General features: G+C 34.8%; 1 protein-coding gene and 2 pseudogenes across 2 annotated transcripts; 2 read left to right on the forward strand and 1 right to left on the reverse strand.

Annotated features, from left to right (window-relative positions):
• Window positions 1-227: 227 nt before the first annotated feature.
• On the forward strand, window positions 228-11,162 carry LOC114413701 (annotated as a pseudogene). Its single transcript, XR_003666959.1, has 19 exons — window positions 228-638; window positions 714-868; window positions 944-1,031; window positions 1,468-1,713; window positions 2,238-2,333; window positions 3,569-3,757; window positions 3,859-4,018; window positions 4,089-4,219; window positions 4,665-4,838; window positions 4,930-5,202; window positions 5,712-5,906; window positions 6,643-6,846; window positions 7,008-7,077; window positions 7,227-7,375; window positions 7,780-8,088; window positions 9,076-9,135; window positions 9,251-9,402; window positions 9,521-9,631; window positions 9,760-11,162. The product of XR_003666959.1 is annotated as a DExH-box ATP-dependent RNA helicase DExH3-like (transcript).
• A 1,119-nt stretch (window positions 11,163-12,281) lies between these two features.
• Window positions 12,282-14,722, reverse strand: LOC114413702 (alpha-1,3-arabinosyltransferase XAT2-like). The gene is made up of 3 exons (XM_028378222.1): window positions 14,371-14,722; window positions 14,119-14,190; window positions 12,282-13,814 (listed from the first exon to the last, which is right to left on the reverse strand). Exons 1-3 carry the CDS (start codon window positions 14,510-14,512, stop codon window positions 12,640-12,642), a joined length of 1,389 nt encoding a protein of 462 aa, XP_028234023.1. The 5' UTR covers window positions 14,513-14,722; the 3' UTR covers window positions 12,282-12,639.
• Window positions 14,723-18,201: 3,479 nt separating this feature from the next.
• LOC114413705 lies at window positions 18,202-19,101 on the forward strand (annotated as a pseudogene).
• Window positions 19,102-19,134: the final 33 nt, after the last annotated feature.

The following is a 19,134-nucleotide window of genomic DNA, read 5'->3' on the forward strand; positions in this document are numbered from 1 at the left end:
ATATTTTTATCTTGACTCAGAAGCTAGTTATGGTACAAGAAAATTTTGTATATTAAAAAAATTAAACATGAGTACTTTTGCTTAATAAATCGTTTTCCATGCTAACGTAGTAGGCTCTTATGCGTTTGTACACTTATATCTTAGTATAAAGTATAAACTAATAAAAAAATTACTTTAATTTTGATTTTTGATTTTACATTTTTTTATGTAACATAAGAAATAACAAAAGATAAGAAATAAACAGCGCGGGGGTTAGGGATGCAAAAGTGCGTCTCTCAAGGCTGAACTGAAGCTTTGTTTCAGTCTGAGGCTCAGCAGTCATCAGCATGCCTATGACCTATTCCGGCATATTTCAGGGCTTCATCAGATTCAAAGCCACGTCGCGGCTTCGTTCCGCTCCTCTCAGACATTCTCTTCCCTCCATTTCATCCGCTCCTTTTCACCGCACCGCCATTCGCCTCCGCCACCACTCCTGCTCCGCCGCGCTTCAAGTCGTCAAGAACACGCGCCAGAGGACCTTCAAGTTTCCGTTTTGGCACCAACGCAGCTCCACCTATGGTCGTTTCGCCTACCAGGACGTCTCCAGTGACGAATCCGATGTCGAATTCGCGTCTTCTCCCTCTCACAACCAACAACTGGTTCCTCACTTTCCATTCCTTTAACCTCACTTGCTTCTATTCCTTCATTTTTAATGTGTTGATTATTATTGTTAGGGTGATTCAACTCACGAGAACATTGACGATTGGAGATGGAAGCTCACCATGCTTATGCGCAACAAAGACGAACAAGAAGCGGTGTCCAGGGAGAAGAAGGACCGTCGCGATTTCGAGCAACTTTCCACTTTAGCTACCAGGATGGGTTTGTATAGGTAGCTATCCTATTTTCGCTTTAGTGTGCATTTCGTTCATTTGTTAGATTTTATCAATGAATTTTACTTTTGCAGCCGGCAGTATGCAAGAGTTGTTGTGTTTAGCAAGGCGCCTTTGCCAAACTACCGCCCTGATTTGGATGATAAGCGTCCACAAAGAGAGGTATTTATTGCTTTTCGATAACTTGATTAACTGAATGAATTGGGCGAACCGACAGTTTTGGGTGAAGAAAACCACTTTTAGAGGATTCCTTTCCTTGCCTTATCCAACAATGTAATTGGGCGTCAAGTTTTAGAATTACAGTTTTAGACGTGATAGTGACGGTGATGGTGGGAATGGGGGAAGGGAGGTCCTTACTGCAATTAAAAGTGAAAACAGAAAACATATTCTCAAATCAAACAGTTCCTTAGTGTCCCAATTTCAATACCAATCCCCATGTTAAATTTTGAGCATAATGCCAAGCACCGAACATTGCTAGTAGTTGTCAACAGATAACAGCTTTCTTTACAGTTTTAATACTATAAAATTGCGATATTTGGTAAATTCTCTATCTTCTATACCATGTAGCCTAATTGACTTTTTTTCCTGTCTCGTTCAGGTAGTCTTACCACTTGGTGTTCATAAAGAAGTAGACGCTCATCTCCTTGCCCATCTTTCACAAAAGGCTAGAAACAAGTGGGATTTTATGGAAGATTCCTTGCATAACTCAAGTGATTCTAGAAGCATTCCAGCCAATGAAAGAATGTATGAACAGCCAGAGCCCGTGACCCATAATAGTGTTGTCAAGGAGAAAATCCTTCAACGAAAAAGTTTGCAACTGCATCATCAGCAACAGGATTGGCAGGTTTGTTTGCCTTCCTAGTCTGAAGTGCATTTAATTTGCTGTTATAGTCTCAGCTGGCATTTCAGCAATTTTTTATTTGAGTATATTGACCTTAGTCCCATTCATTGTGTGGGTGAAAATTTATGAAAGCTATAAATTGTAAAAAATTTGTAGTGCAGCCACGTTTCTTGTGCATATATATAGCATTGTAAATTTTTAAAAATGGACATATGGCTCAACCTTGATCTTTATCGCAACACTTGTATCTTTTAATTTGGTAATACATTTTTGATAAATAACAAAGCTATTGACAAATTAAATTAATTATGGTAATATGGTTTTGTTTGATTGCTGATAAATGGGCAATGATTGAATAGTCCACATTTTGATAGTTATATTTCAGGTTATTTGGCTTCTGACATTGATACATCATGATGGAAGCTGTTTATTGATCTTTTCTAGCAATGAAATTTTCTGTACTTAGATGTCCTTTGTTGTTATTTTATCCTTTAAAGAAGTTGTAACAGATGCTGGTTTATCTATAGGAGTCTCCTGAAGGGCAAAAGATGCTTGAATTTCGTAGAAGTCTTCCTGCTTTCAAAGAGAAGGATGCATTTCTGAGAGTTATTTCACAGAGTCAGGTGAAAAGGGAAAAATGGTGCCCTCTGTGATTTCTAATTTATTACTTCTTTCCTTCAATGATTTGTTTATACTTCTACAAAAGAAAAAAAAAGGCTTGATGCTTGTGTATGATCCTTTATATAAGATACAACTGTATAATTTATAGTTTCTTATGAATAGAGTCAATTTTCCTTACACTTGAAAGACACTGTTGATTGTAGATAAATCAGGATATTATCATCTTAAACGAAGATTATATGGTTTACTAACATTGGTTATACCTCAACTGCTATTATTTTAATGTACTATTTTCATAGTGTGAGGGTGAGCCTTTGTGCAACGATAAGGTTGCTATCTTTTGTAACTTGGAGGTCACAAGTTCAAATCTTGGAAGCAGTCCCTGTTTGATTGGGTAGGGCTGCATACATGCACTAATGTCTTGCAAAACAAAAATTAATAGCGAGAGCAAATTCAAAAATAAACGTGAAGTAAATACTATTAAAATTAATAAATACATATTAACTTAAATATAACTCTAATCTAATATGATAAATTTGCATAAAATATTATTCAGAATGTTAAGTTTGCATATAATAATTCCAAAGACAGCAGTGGTGCACTCCATAGCAGCACTCAAATATTTTTTCAAAAAGAAGTATTGAAGATTAACCGGTCTACATGTAAATTGGCTGGTTCATGTCATCTGACCTCCAGTTCGACTGTTGTTTAATCACTGGGTTGGGGATGGACCGAACTGGTCAGTGGACCAGTTCCCGGTTGAACCTTTCAGAGCGACCGGTCCAGTTCAGTATTCTTAACTAACCCTCAGGCTGATCAACTCAATCACCCTTTTAGTTTTAGTGGGCAGCACATCATGTTGTATGACATTACACTTTGAAATATGTGAAACTTTTGCATGAACTAGATTACATGCTTATTTAATCAAGTGGGCACATGAAAGATTAGGGTGAAGGAAAAGTTAAAGGTTTTGAAATACTTCAAGCTAAATAGTCCCAATAAAAAATTAAAGGACACACATGGAGAGAGAATATGACACTTTGTATGCCAATGCTCATATTTTTATATAATTTATAAGTATAATCCTATAGTTTCTAAAGGAAATAATAATTTTTAAAGGGTAACATAAATGGTAATATTTTCTTTTGCAAATTTATTTCTTGTCAAGACTATGAGTCTCAATATGTTTGTGATGAATGAAAATTTATATTAAGTGGTATCATAAATGAAATTGCAGGTCGTCGTTGTCTCAGGTGAAACTGGTTGTGGTAAGACCACAGAACTTCCTCAATACATATTAGAATCTGAGATTGAAGCTGCACGTGGAGCTGTATGTAACATAATCTGTACTCAGCCTAGAAGAATATCTGCTATGTCTGTTTCTGAAAGAGTTGCAGCAGAGCGTGGGGAGAAATTGGGAGAATCTGTTAGTCTGTGGACCTTTTCCACTTGCTGATGCTTGACGTACTTTAGCTTATATTTATGTTCATTAACTTAAATTATTTTGCTTGTTTTCCCTTCTGAAAGGTTGGATACAAAGTTCGCCTGGAGGGTATGAAAGGGAGAGATACTCGTCTTCTTTTTTGCACCACAGGTGTATTATTGCGGAGATTGCTTGTGGATAGGAATTTAAAAGGTGTAACTCATGTTATTGTTGATGAAATTCATGAACGTGGAATGAATGAAGGTAGCTAAATAATTGTTTTATTCCAATTTTCTATTTTATATGATACTTACCACTGGTTTTCACATGTCAGATTTTCTTCTCATTGTCTTGAAGGAACTTCTCCATCATCGTCCTGATTTGAGGTTGATTTTGATGAGTGCAACCTTAAATGCTGAGCTATTTTCTTCATACTTTAATGGTGCTCCAACTATGCATATTCCTGTAAGTTCAGGATACTCATTTCTGTAATCTGAGTTGAAGTTCAGTTGCTGTCACACTAATATGTTTTATCATATCATCCCATTTCCACAGTTGGAATATTTGTTCTGATTTTTTTGATGAACTTCTAAATGACCAATTATATGCCATTTTTATGGACATGGTGATTTTTATCTTGTGATAAGCGATTGTATAAGCTCTCAATAAGAAAGACTGTATTTTAGCAGTTCAGCCACTTAGTTGTTGACTGAAAAGCTTTGGTTGGTATTCTTTGGCATATTAACCTTTTATTGTAAATCGTAAACTAATAGACAGCTTAAAGCTATTTGTACAAGCAATTTCACGTTTTGTTGCTCTGGCAAATCGATATGCATTTGCTTACAGATAATATGAAAGATATGATAAACTTATTTTATTTTAATTTTCTGGGGACCTGTGCACTTTCTAGGGTTTTACATTTCCAGTTCGAGCACATTTTCTTGAGGACATTCTGGAAAGGACTGGATATCGATTGACACCGTATAATCAAATTGATGACTATGGTCAAGAAAAAACATGGAAAATGCAGAAGCAAGCTCAAGCTTTCAGAAAAAGAAAGAGCCACATTGCTTCTGCTGTTGAGGTACACAAGTTGAGCTGGAAAGCTTTTCCTTTTTCATTTTAGGTGTGTAATTTTTGGCTAATTCTGTTTGCTTCTCTCTGATTTTGCATAGGATGCTTTAGAAGTTGCAGAATTTAAGGGGTATAGCCTACGCACTCAAGATTCATTGTCCTGCTGGTACCCTGACTCAATTGGTTTTAACCTTATTGAACATGTGCTTTGCCATATTGTTAAGAATGAAAGGTCAGGTGCTGTTTTGGTTTTTATGACTGGTTGGGATGATATAACCTCTTTGAAGGATCAACTTCAAGCTCATCCTTTGTTGGGTGATCAGAGCCGAGTATTGCTTCTTGCATGCCACGGCTCCATGGCCAGCTCTGAGCAGGTGATCTTGCTAGTAAAGACTGATTAGCTTAGTAACCACAGTAGATAGTGCTTGTCAGTATATAGTTTACAATTGAATTCAAGCTATCTAATAGCTAATTTTGTCTTCAATAATAGTTCTGAAGTGATTGAAATTAAGTATATTCTGCTGAAAATGGGTGCTTCATTATTGGTTTCTGGGAACACTTCTTCAGTTTGCTCGAGAAAATGAAAGACATTCTAATATCAAAGTGAGAACAAGATTTCAGAAAGTATTTCAAACATGAATTTAACTTCTCCAGTTTTTCTATTTTCTGGTGATGAAATTTGCTGCAATAATTGATTATTTAAAGGAGCTAATGCAATTTTTTTCTTAGGGGAGGGGAGTTCCTTTCAATTTGAAGCAATTGAATTATATGCTGAATATAATAAATCACATCTCTATTTCACCATATATTTCTAGTCATATTTATGCATTTCAATAATGTATATAATAAATTTTGTTTTGTTCCCATTTTGCCTCTTCTGCAGAGGTTGATATTTGAAAATCCTGAAGGAGGGGTGAGGAAAATTGTTCTTGCAACTAACATGGCTGAGACTAGTATTACCATCAATGATGTTGTCTTTGTGGTTGACATTGGAAAAGCAAAAGAAACATCATATGATGCATTAAATAACACTCCTTGTTTGCTTCCATCTTGGATATCAAAAGCTGCTGCTCGGCAGGTATTTGTGATTGTTCAACTTAGTTTTGTGGATTTCGATTGTTTGAGAAATATTTTTTCTATTCCTTTTGAATGGAAGATAGTCCAACTAAAGGGGCTAGAGGAATACCGAATACCTAAGAAAACTTTTGCACAAACCATTAGAAGACCTTGCTCCAACTAGTTTTACTGGAAATTCAGTTCTGGATATAGCCAAATCATATAAGGCTTGGCTGTTGTTTCATTGGCAATATAGTTTTTTTAAATAAAGGGTGAAGTTTTTCCCATGTATAGAACTTGAGCTTATGTTATTAGGTTGATAACAAATATGAATGTTTAGATTGTGATTTGTCTTGTGTGATACACAATATATGTTGTTTTTCTTTATCTATATCTATATATCCAGATCAGAATGTCAACAATATTTGTGTAATCTATCTAGTCTTGTTAATGTGTGTGTGTGTGTGTGTGTGTGTGTGTGTATATATATATACTTTTAGATTGTAGTGGTGTGTCAATTAAAATTAGATGCTCATGCCCAGTACTTTGATGGATTTGTGAAATTGGACTGTGATTGGTTGCTCACATGTAATTGTAATTGCTATCAAGTTGACCTACATCTTTTAAGTAGTTAAACTACCATGTATGACTCCCTTGTTAATGTACAGCTTCATAATGTTTTCTTTCTCAAGATTATTCTTTTCTATTAAACATTTGGATTGCCTGATCACTTAGAAAGTTTTTCTTTGTTTTCTTAGAGAAGAGGAAGGGCTGGTCGTGTTCAACCTGGTGAATGCTACCATCTTTATCCCAGATGTGTTTATGATGCTTTTGCTGATTATCAATTGCCAGAGCTTTTGAGAACACCTTTGCAGTCCTTATGTCTGCAAATCAAAACTCTACAACTTGGAAGCATCTCTGAGTTTTTATCTAGAGCTCTACAGCCACCAGAGCCTCTATCGGTAAAATTCATTGAACATGCTTCTGGAACTTGCTTTCAAATATGATGGTTATTTAAATATATTTCCCAAGAATTGTATGTCTTGAACTTGTGATATTCTGCATCCTACATCAGTGTTGTTTTATTCAGTTTGTTATGTTGTCAATTAATTTTATTCTGCAGGTTCAAAATGCTATTGAATATTTGAAGATTATTGGGGCCTTAGATGAGAATGAAAATTTAACAGTTTTAGGTAAAACAACTACTGCATCATGGTCTCTATTTCTCTTGCCATTTTTTATGAAAACAATTTTCTCTTGTCATTGGTTTTTCCAAGCCTTTATAATGTATTATTTTGATTTGTTCCAGAGCTACTGCTGATATTGAAATGTTAATTTTCAGGGCACAAATTGGCAATGCTTCCTGTGGAGCCCAAACTTGGCAAGATGCTCATTTTGGGAGCTATCTTCAAGTGTTTGGATCCCATAATGACTATTGTTGCTGGTCTTAGTGTAAGAGATCCATTTGTAATGCCGTCTGACAAGAAGGATGTAAGTTTTTGTTATGACCACTGCTGATATTTCCTCCTCCCTGACTTTTCTTTGTTTGCTGAACTTGGATGTTCCTCTTGATAGAAATGGTGGTGAATTTTATTAGTTTTGATGGTATCAAGTGAGACCAGTTATTTTCAAGAGTATTTATGACTGGAAGTAAACTATAACAAATTCATAGACCTATCAAGCATGCACTCTGTATTGGTTGATACTTGATACCATTGAATAAAGATGACTTCGTATTGATCTTTTTTCGGTGCTTACAATGGTTCATTTTTAATATTGAAAATGTCGGTGCTCTGCCTTCATTACTAGCCTGGATCATTTACATCATAATCAGTCTGTTAAGTAGAGAGGAGCCTGGCTTTTATTTAATTGTTTGCTGTCTATGTTTTATGTAGCTTGCAGAGTCTGCCAAAGCCCAATTTGCTGCTCGTGACTATAGTGATCATCTTGCACTCATCCGGGCTTATGATGGTTGGAGAGATGCTGAAGCGCAGCAAGCTGGTTACGAGTACTGTTGGCGAAATTTTCTTTCTTCTCAAACACTTAGGGCCATTGACTCTCTTCGAAAGCAATTCTTTTATTTGCTCAAAGATATTTGTCTGGTTAATAACAATTCTGAAACCTACAATACATGGAGTCATGAAGAGCATCTACTCCGAGCAGTCATCTGTGCGGGTTTGTTTCCCGGAATATCCTCTGTTGTGGTAATAAACTCTACTAGTCCTTTCAATTTGCGTGTTACTTCAATTTTTTACTTTTCACTTCTATTTATTTACTTTCTGGGTGTGTGCCCATCTATCTATTGCTTTGTCTTCAGAACCCATTTTCTATTTCTATTCATGGCATCTTCATGAAAGTAACATACCGGTGTAACACACACCCAAGGACATGAATGAACCACATGGGCTTACTTACAATTTTGCTCCCCTTTGTTTTGTTAAAGTTCAATTTTGTTTATTATTTCATATGCAACTAAGCTCTGTTTTTCAAAGTGATGCAATTAAGTCCCCTTAATGGTTTGTTGATATGACACTTTTCTATCAATGCAACATCATATCCTCTAAACCTTATCAACAATCAACAAAAGAATATCATTTCATCAAATCTAATGTTACATCAACAAAAATAGAAGAGTATTGCCATATCAAGTAGGATTAACCCCGGGGAGGTAACCATAACATTGCAATTAGGTGGATATAAATTGATATTTGTTAAATTTAGCTCTAACAAAATTGTAAATTGATCTTTCTACACTACCACCACATGTCACCCTCTTGATGCTTTTTTCCCGTCAAAATTGTTTTTTTTTTTTTCAACTTTTCTGTAAAAATGTTGACAATAACTTGGATATTAAAATTAGGATTACCAAAATTGTAAATTGATCTTTTCACACTACCTCTGCATGTCAGCCTCTTGATGTTTTATTCCCCGTCATATTTTTTGTAACTTTTTTGAAAAAAATGTTGGCAATAACTGGGATAGATTTTTTTTAGTCTCATGCTTCTGCATGGGGTTCTGTTCTATCAAGTAATACATGTATATTATTATATCTGTATGAGTGTACTTCGGTATGCAAATGTTAATCCCATCAAATTATGGAGGGAATATTGTCAAGTTTTATTTATAAAGATGTTGCAGTTTTATTGTGTAATTCTTTTTTTATGTGAGGCTGTACAAATTTTGTTATGCAGAACAAAGATAAGTCAATAGCACTGAAAACAATGGAGGATGGTCAGGTTCTTTTGTATTCTGTAAGCTTCTCAAATATCTGATGTTTTTGATAATCCATCTATTCTTATTACCCAGTTTTAATTGGGGGAATATTTAATCCATTAAATTTTAAAAATTTGGTGCTGCATCATGTAGAGCTCTGTAAATGGTTGTGTACCCGAATTCCATTCCCATGGTTAGTGTTTAATGAAAAGGTGAAAGTGAATTCAGTATTCCTTAGGGATTCAACTGGTATATCTGATTCAGTGCTTCTCTTATTTGGTGGGAATGTATCCAGAGGTGGACTAGTAAGTTCTTACCATATTTCCTCTTCACTTTTCCCCTGGATCTGTTGATCTTGACTGTATGTACTAGGTGTTTCCTTTTGGCTACTTATTGTGCTTTGGCATGTGATTCTTTTGACAGGATGGTCACCTGAAAATGTTGGGAGGGTATTTGGAGTTTTTCATGAAACCAGAATTAGCCAAGACTTACTTGAGCTTAAAGATGGGACTGGAAGAACTGATACAGAAAAAAGTAAGTTCAGTTCATACTTATCAATTTCTTCTGGAATTATTTATTTGTTTAGCCACATTCTTCCATCAATTTTCTGTTTCTCTTCCAAGTCCCTGAATATTTACTTTATGTTCTGCATGTTTTGCCAGCTTTTGGATCCCATGTTGGAAACACAATCGCATAGTGAACTTCTTTCAGCTGTTAGATTGTTGGTATCAGAGGACCATTGTGATGGGAGATTTGTCTTTGGTCGCCAGGTCCTACCACAATCAAAGAAGGAAACAAACTCCAAAACTGGTGGTGTAGCTGAGGAGAAAAATTATAAAAATCACCTTCAAGCATTCCTTAACAGGGCTGGACATGATTCACCAACTTACAAAACAAAGGAGCTGAAAAACAACCAATTTCGTTCTACTGTCATATTCAATGGGTTGAATTTTGTTGGTCAGCCATGCAGCAGCAAAAAGTTAGCAGAAAAATCTGCTGCTGCTGAGGCTCTTCTATGGTTAAAAGGGGATAGCCATTCGTCTGATGATATTGACCATGCATCAGTGCTTTTGAAAAAGAGCAACAAGAAAAGTAGGAAAAATTCGTTTAGCAGTGCTAAATGGAGTTGAGCTGCCTTTAAAAGCTTACCTTGGATAGATTTGTTAATAGCATTGTATACTAAGAAAAACTTGTCCAGTTGAAGGCTATGGTGCAATTGATTCAAGGATCTTTTCTGTCATTATTTCAACAGCGAGTGTACAGAGCTATTGAGGGAATATATGACAGGTACAGATCAGAGCCCGTGTTTTTGTAAAGAGTGATTGCATCCAGTTTATCTAGATTTGGGGCACAATTCAATACGAGTATTTCCACAATTGCTTTGGGCTAATTTGGCCCAGAGCAGAGAGATTGGCTGGCTGAGCAGCTTCGTACTTGCAAATGAATTCTTACAATAGAGGTATAAACAGAGCAAAGAATTGTATCCATATGCTGATGATGCTTTCTTTTTGCACTGCTCTTGCGGTAGATATACTTTTCAAGAGGATTCACCTGCAACAATTCATTGGGGGACAACACAATATCCATATGTAAGACCGGGTATTTTATGGAAGAGAATAGGGATATCTGCGTGATGTGGTAGTTGCTCAGGGAACGCATTTAAGTTAATCAAGCCTGCTGACATAGAATATATGTATTTAAGATCAATTTTACTCTCAAAAGCCTATTACGAGGCTTGTTAGTTGTTACAGCTGGGGTGGATTTTTATTTTTTTTTGGTACTAATGTTGTAAACTGGGGAGGTAATGTAATCCAATAAATTTCAGTCTGAGTAGAAAATCATTAGAATTGATTTATAGTTGTATACTTTTTAGAACCTACAATCGTCTTGAGCGATAACTATTAGATACGATGGCGATGGGATTTCCTTATGACAGTGCATCAGTTCATCGTCTGATCAGAATAAGAAAGGAGTAGGAAGAGAGAAAGTGTAAAGAGTGGGAGAGGAGAGATCAGACGAAGTCTCTTTCAACCCAATACAAAGTAGTAACCCTTAGCCACCAAAATGATGCGTATCATCGTCTCCCACAGTGCCTCAAATTTTATGGACTTTGGATGGATTGTTTCATATCTTATCCTTGCACGACTCTACCTTAGTTTAGGCAATTTCGTCCACATTTCACGATAATTCACTGCAAACAATATCCTATTATGTTTTTATTCTTTTATTACCTTGTTTGTCTGTTATCGGAGAATGGGAGTTCGGACTATTACAAGGAAAACTCCCAAATTGGTGGTTTTGAGCATTTTTTTTATGTTGTGTGAGCTATTACAAATGTTAATTATCAAAAACGACAAAAGTCACCTCTGCAGAAAATGGATATCAAATATATTATAATTATTATGATGATGATGGCTGCGGGGCAGTAATGATGATATAACTGGAGCGGCCTAGGAAAAATCATTGACTAGTAAGTAGAAGTACAGTGTATTTATATTAGTTTTAGCGAGAAATAATCAAATTATTTGAAAGTAGAATAATAAATATTATTTTCTCATATCTTTTGTACATGGATCAAGAAGTATTTAATGGAATTAAAATTATTATATTTGGATTAAAATATCTTTGTTTAATGCATTGATTTTTTATTACACCACTATTAGTAAATATTAAATGAGTATATTTAAGAAAATACACTAATTAGACTTTAAAATCCTAAAAAATCAATTGTTTTAGGAAAAAAAAAACTAAAACATCAGAAGACATGAAAAGAAGGTAATAGTTGTTTCTACTTTTTTTCATTGTATCCCCATGATTTTTTGGATTAGAATTGATTCTTATGTGTTATCTAACACACACTAGAAGTAAATTGGAAGCTCTTGTGAATTCCGGAAGAGAAGGATTTGAATTTTTATTTTACAGAAAAACCATTCCACATAAGTTGTCTCCGAAAAATCAGAGGTAACTAAACCTTTAATTCACTAAAATGCATCAATCTATTTCACCAACTTCACTTTTTGAAGTAGCAGGTGATGCTGTCCCATAGAGTTTGAAATTGAGTTCATGTTAGTCACTGCACTTCAGTACAAGTAAACACTCTTTAGCTTGAAATTTCACTTGCTAGTAAATAAACTAATCGTCATTTGCCGTTGAAAAATCACATCTAAAAGTAAAAAATGCCAGCAACAAACAACTTCAATAATTATCATTATTTTGCCAAGAGAACTTCTGAAAAAGAAAAACCATTATTTCCTAAAATGAATCTTTAAGACATAGCCAAACACAGGACATAGCCTAAAATGTTTGTCATTAATACAGGATGTCCTAAAAGTGGTGCCTGAAATGCTTTAGGTCCATTGAACATCATTTTCCTTCCACACAGAAATTTTGTTGCAGATGGTGATTTCTTTGTCCCTCATTCTGTAAGCTCCTTATTGAAAAACAATAGATAAATATCAGTAAAAAGGAAAAATACTGCGAACAATAAACTGTGACACTCAAAGCTCCCATCCAGCTTACTGGATCAAAAAGACAAACCGTACTTATTGATGCAATAGCTCAAGGGCTTTCTGCAATGTAGGCCTAAACCTATCAACATCAAGCTTTACATTTTGTTTGTCCAAATACACAGACTTAAATTCTTCCCATCCTATTTTCTCAATCAGTGGGGGATCCTTTATAAACATATGATCTAACGGGTATTGTTGTATAAGAGTGCTTTCCTCCAAGCTTATTTTGTATTCCAAGTACTTTATGTTCATATCCTTTGAGGGGTTTCCAAAGTCATTTGTGGCAAGCCAGTCCAATGTAACCCCACCATAAGGCACTACTTGGACGAAAACTGCATTTTCCGGAAGGAAAAGTATGTTAGTGAGACCAGCACCATGAACTCCCAATAACACATCACAAGAATTCACAACATTTGCAAAGCCCCACATGCTCCACCCTGCTTCCTTAATAATGACATCAAAGCCCAAACTCTCAGCCATTTTTGCTATTTCATCTGTATTGGTGAAGAATCTTGATCTTTTTCTTGAAAGAATCATGAGCCTTGGCTTCCCACGTAGACCATCTCTGGTTTTGATTGCTTCAACTCTCTTCAATGCATAGGAACTTCTCAAAAGATCCCTGAAGTCTTTCATAGAATAGGAATACTTTTGAGGCTCAATGCTTAGCTCTTTTTGATACCGTTTGAGACCCACGGTCACCCTTGGGAAGCAATGAACTTCATCATCTCCATCAATGTCCATAGTCTCATAGTTGGACAGCTTCTTAAGAAGTGGTTTGTGCTTTGAAATCCACCAAGGACGTTTATCAGTTATGATCAATTGTACTTCTCCATTGAATTGTCTAGCAGTCAAAAACAGTGGAATAACAATGTCAGTGAATTCATGGAAGTGGTTACCAGCATACCCTCCGGTAGAAAATAATACAGCCGGAATGTTGTGATATTGGGTGCATTGGGGAGCTTTCTGGCTAACATTTACTGCTTTCACTGACCATTCTCTCACACGAATCATTGCATCTACATCGTCCCTCCGTGCATAAGGCTTTAAATTCCATGACATGTTTTTTTCCGACATAGTTGTCGTAGATGAAACAATGTATACAGTGGAGGATTTTCCATGGACTCTGATGTCTCCCCTTGCTTGGCAAAATTTTGTTCTTTCTTCTGAAGTGCATAGTAGTTCCTCTTTCTTTGTTTCTTTTCCTTCAACTACAAAATAAAGAATGGTAACATGCATAAAAAAGGCTCTTTAAGAATCACTAGTCTCAAAGGTCTAGCTCAAACAATCCATGTGTATCTTCATCCATTCGTGGAGAACTGCCAGTGTTTTCAACTAGAATTTTGGCTACATTGTCTTTCACATAATCAAATGTGTTCAGAAACATAGAATCATTTACCTCAACACACTGTAAAATCAGCATTTAAGGATTGGCTTATTTATTTAATTTTCTAGGCAAGGTATCTCGATAGAGCTGTGCTTGTGTTAACCTTGTTGAGAGTCAGAATATCTTACCTTTGGCTATTTGTGAAGAGCTTCTGGTGATCAGCATTTTGGTGTCAACATCGATGAAGAGCTTCAGGTTCACTGTATAGAAGCAAATGAAATTAAAGTCATACTTGATAACTACCATAAACATGTTATAATACGAAATGATGGAATATATATCTGCATTTTATGCCAATTACCAAAGCACAGTGTATGCTTGTACTTGGTCTTGGATTATGGAAATAAGTGATTAATGCAAGTGGGTGTAGAAGCACTCACAAACATGCACAGGACCCAAGTAAGGCTTAAACACAGTGCAAAGACTCAAAACTATGAGCAAGCAGCTCACAAATGCTCCATATCCCAACCTTTTCTGATCATAACGACTAAAGCTCTTGGCTAGTACAGTGTCGTAAATCATTTTTTTTAATCACTCAAGAACCCTTCTCTATGTCAGGACTACAGTACCATCTCACAAATAGAAGCCATTTTGATTAACACTGGATTAGTGGATGACCATAAATTTTTTGCAGACGTCCTAAAAGGTTTGAGTAGTCGGCTAAGCAAGATTTTGAGACACTTCTGTATGTCAAATGGAGGATGGTTGATGTGCATTTTCTATTCAATGTTGCCCACCACGTAGTTTTAATGTCTTCAATCAATAGGATTCTCCAAAACTAATATTTAATAGTGAAGGAAAAGGACCCTGGTTGACTGTTACCACGAACAAACCTTTTTAATGATTGGTATTTGGTTAGATCATACTTTTTTCACACATGAAGCATGAACTGCCAACCGTGGAACCCAGCATTGAAAAGTATTAACCAACTAAAGCTTGCTTAAAATGTTGATATCAATTATTGCAGTTCTCGAATCACCCTCACGTAGCACCACTAGATTATTAGTTTATTACCTTACTTGGTGACACATATTTAGCTCAAGTGAAAATCTTACTTGCAACATCCCTGCATGAAAATAGCAGCTTAGTTAACTTGATGAACAAAAAACAAAGGACAAACTAAAAATCAGTTAGAACTATATAATATGATTAATATTTAAAAGGCATTGCATTAAAGTGTAAAATGGGCCAAGTACTTAGAGGTTGATGCTTGGATTTCTCTTTTTACTTTGTAAGTTATAATATGTAGCTTGCAACATGTAGACATAAAATAAAGGGTTCAACAATTTAATGTAGATGACAATTCAAGTGACAATATTACAATTTGTATCAATTTATGTCACACATTCTCCTTCAGTGTAACAAAATTAAAATCGAAAACAAGAAATTACCTCAAAGAGGAATGGAGTTGTCGGCAGGAAGCTTAATTTAAGCAATCCAATTCTAGTAAGAAAGCCATATTCAAACAAGTCATTTGGTAGGAGAGAGCAAGACATTTTAACAATGAGTATTTTTTTTTCTTCTAGTTTTTGGTGGGGGGCATGATGAGGCTGGAGTAATATATAGGGAGACTTGGTATTATATGTTTGATCACTTCTTGAGTAATACGTGTGTTTCTCAAAATAATTAAATATTTGATTATAGACGTAGGTAGTTCTAAAAGTAAGAATTATTAATGGATTTGATGATGTAAAAATTGCCACCACCTAGGCCCCCATTATCTACATTTTAGATACTTGTTCGTGATAATTATATATAATGATAGTTGTGAAATTCGGTTTGATCATTAGTCCGGTCAAGATAGTGGGTTGGTGATTTAATAGGTGGGTCAGTAATTGATCCAATTTGACCCGACAGATATTAAAAATTAAAAATTATATATGTATCTATTATATATACATATATAATTAACATTATTTGAGTAAGAAAAATTCATTCATATTTCAAAATCTAAAATAATAATTGATAATAATGAAACATCAAAATAACATCGTAAAGATTATCCATTTTTTTTTTTGTAAAACCAATAGGGTTGAACCAGTCCAACAGAGATTCGGTATCTGAGTGGCTGAGTTTAATCGGATCATTCTGGATCAATTGTTTGATCGATCCAATAGTGAAATCGATTCGATTAGATCATCAAATCTCAATTTGACTGATCTGACCGACCGAGATTTCACAACTATATATATAACTCATTAAAATAGCGCTCTCCTTGCTCTTTCTCTCCCTCTCTCACACTCACACTAACACGCATTCATGCACATAAAAATTTCAAAATTTTTAGAAGCTAAGTATGAGAATAATCTGAACACTCAACAAATCCTTGACCTTAAAATTTTGTGAAAGCCAATATTGATGTTTAGAAGTCAACGTTAGGTAGCAAATTGTGGGATCGGGATGGATAATATGTCTATGTAACTAATTAAAATGTACCATGCGTGCGATGCATGTTCGAGTTTCTGTGCATCAATTAGCCAAGTATAACATTTTCCGTTTCTCTTCCTAATTCTGATTTCTCTAATGAAAATGTTATAATTAATTTATTCTTCTTAAAAAAATAAGCTGAATGGAAGTTTATCTTAATTACACTGTGTACTAATTCACCCTCTCCCTCAATGTGTGGTGTAATTGGTGCTTAATAACCATGAATCTGGCTCATGATATATGAACTCCAGTTTAGTACTTGGCCACTACAAGATCCACGAACATTTTTAATTTATCAAGCAAAGGTTTGCTACATTTTACATTTTATTAAGTGTGTTGTTAAGTTTTATTAATTAATACTACTATAAGCTATGCCGCTCCAGTACTAAATCCTGTCAATGTTCTTAATTAGTTCTACAATAAATGTTAATAACACACTTTTTAATATAATTTTTTTAATTATATATATATATATATATATATATATATATTCCATTATTGGTTAAAAAATTAATAGTTAAAATTTATTAAAAAAATATAAAATCAAGATAAAAATTCGTTAAATAAATGATGAGACTTACCAAAATTTATAATTTCTAATAGATCATGGATGAGTTGGACATTACAGTAGTTAAAAAAGAAAAACCAACTTTAACAGTGATTTTTAATCCAGTTTTATTTATAAAAAAATTGGAACCACATGAAGTTACAGTTGTTTCTGTAAGTAATTATAAACAGTGTATTTGGACGGGCGTCTACGACGTGGATATTGTTAGTTTGGACGTTAAACCAAACATCCCTGAATCTCAATTTTATTACCTTTTACAGGAAAAATTGGGGGAAAAGTCTGACTTGTTTTGTGCAACAGTTACACTGTTAAAGTATTAAACTACAAAATTCAAGCCGTTAAAATAATCAATAGTTCTTGGCATTCAGGCGCAACTCGTGTTAAGAACTAAGTATACCGATCTAAAACTCGAACAATATAGTGTTCCCTATTCAAAACACAACACGACGATAACAATTCAAGATGTTGAAGACTAAGTGGTGTCTGGTTTCACATTGAGAAATTAATTCTAAGTTTAAAATTGATTTTGAATATATTTTCATATATTTAGTTTTAAGTTGTAGAAATATTTAAAAGAATTGATTATGGGTTAAAGCAATTTTAAGTAAAATTTTATACAGAATTTTACTCATAATTTGATTTTATGATAAAACACCCAAACATAAATAATATTACTTCAAAATCAATTTTAATCAAAATCAATTTTATCAACATAAGGGTCCCATTAACAAGCCTAATAAAATTTATACATCTTCTTGTGTAGTACAATTTGATTATGATAAGCTTATATAAATTAACTAAATAAATTATACTGAATACTATTAATATATTAAAAATCTTGGTGAAAATTAAATTTCCATTTAATATTTATAAAAAAAATTGATACTAATTTAAATATAAATAAAATTAATGATAAGATGTAACATTATGCTCACTTTAATAAATGCAAGACATATTTTGCCTTTGCACATGACTAACCCATGATAAGCAATGTAATTAGCCACTTCTGGAGGAATGTTATCTTGCAAGTATGTTTTTTATTTTTCTGTTTACAAGATTGAAACTTAACTTTACTTGAGGAATGGGAAGCGTTTCCACTGGAAGTAACGTTTCCAATCGCAGTATACGTCTAATATTTAAAACTGAGACATTTGTTCCCATTTATATATATTTGTGTACCCTTCAACCGTAAATTCTGTAAACTGTCCGTCCCTGTTCACGTAGATATACAGTCACAGATAATACATTCATACGTGAAACCGAAACAAGGTGGCAGCAGAGTGTGTAGTGTGTATGTATCTGAAGAAGAAATGAGAATTGTGAGAGAGGAAGTGGTGGAAGAAGTGAAGAGGCTATGGTTAGCAGTGCCTCTCTTCTCAGTTGGAATTTTGCTACACATTCTTCAAGCCATCTCTATTATGTTTGTTGGCCATCTTGGTACCCTCCCTCTTTCCGGTGCTTCCATGGCCTCTTCCTTCGCATCAGTTACCGGCTTCAACTTATTACCTTTTTATTTATTTGCATCAAGCAAACTAGTTAGTGTGTTAAATTGGTCTGAGTATTATTATTTTCAGTTGGGGTTAGCTACTGCACTGGACACATTTTGTGGTCAATCAAATGGAGCAGGACAGTACCATATGCTTGGCATACACATGCAGAGATCCATGCTTGTTGCTTTAATGACATGATCCCAAGTTTATTTGCTTACGGTATTCTTCGGTGCATTCTCAAGTTCTTGCAAACGCAAAAGATTGTGTTCCCAATGGTGCTAACTTCAGGAATTGCAGCTGTGCTTCATGTCCTTTTCTGTTGGCTTTTGGTTTTTAAGTCGGGGCTTGCAAACAGAGGAGCAGCCTTGGCCAATTCCATATCTTATTGGGTAAATGCAATCTTGATTTCTCTGTATGTCAGGTTCTCTTCTGCATGCAAACACTCTTGGACAGGTTTTTCCAAGATGGCCCTGCACAACCTTCTTGATTTCCTTAAACTCGGTGCTCCTTCAGCTGCTATGCACTGGTAAATTCCCTTGCAAAATGATGTGATGATGCACTTAACTAGATTTTGTAGAGTTCTGATGCAGCATTTCTTTTTCTTTTTCTTTTTCTTTTTCTTTTTTGTCATCAACATTGAACAACTTGAAAGAGTGGAC

Source organism: Glycine soja, chromosome 5 (assembly GCF_004193775.1).
Source record: "Glycine soja cultivar W05 chromosome 5, ASM419377v2, whole genome shotgun sequence".
NCBI classification, from domain to species: domain Eukaryota; kingdom Viridiplantae; phylum Streptophyta; class Magnoliopsida; order Fabales; family Fabaceae; genus Glycine; species Glycine soja.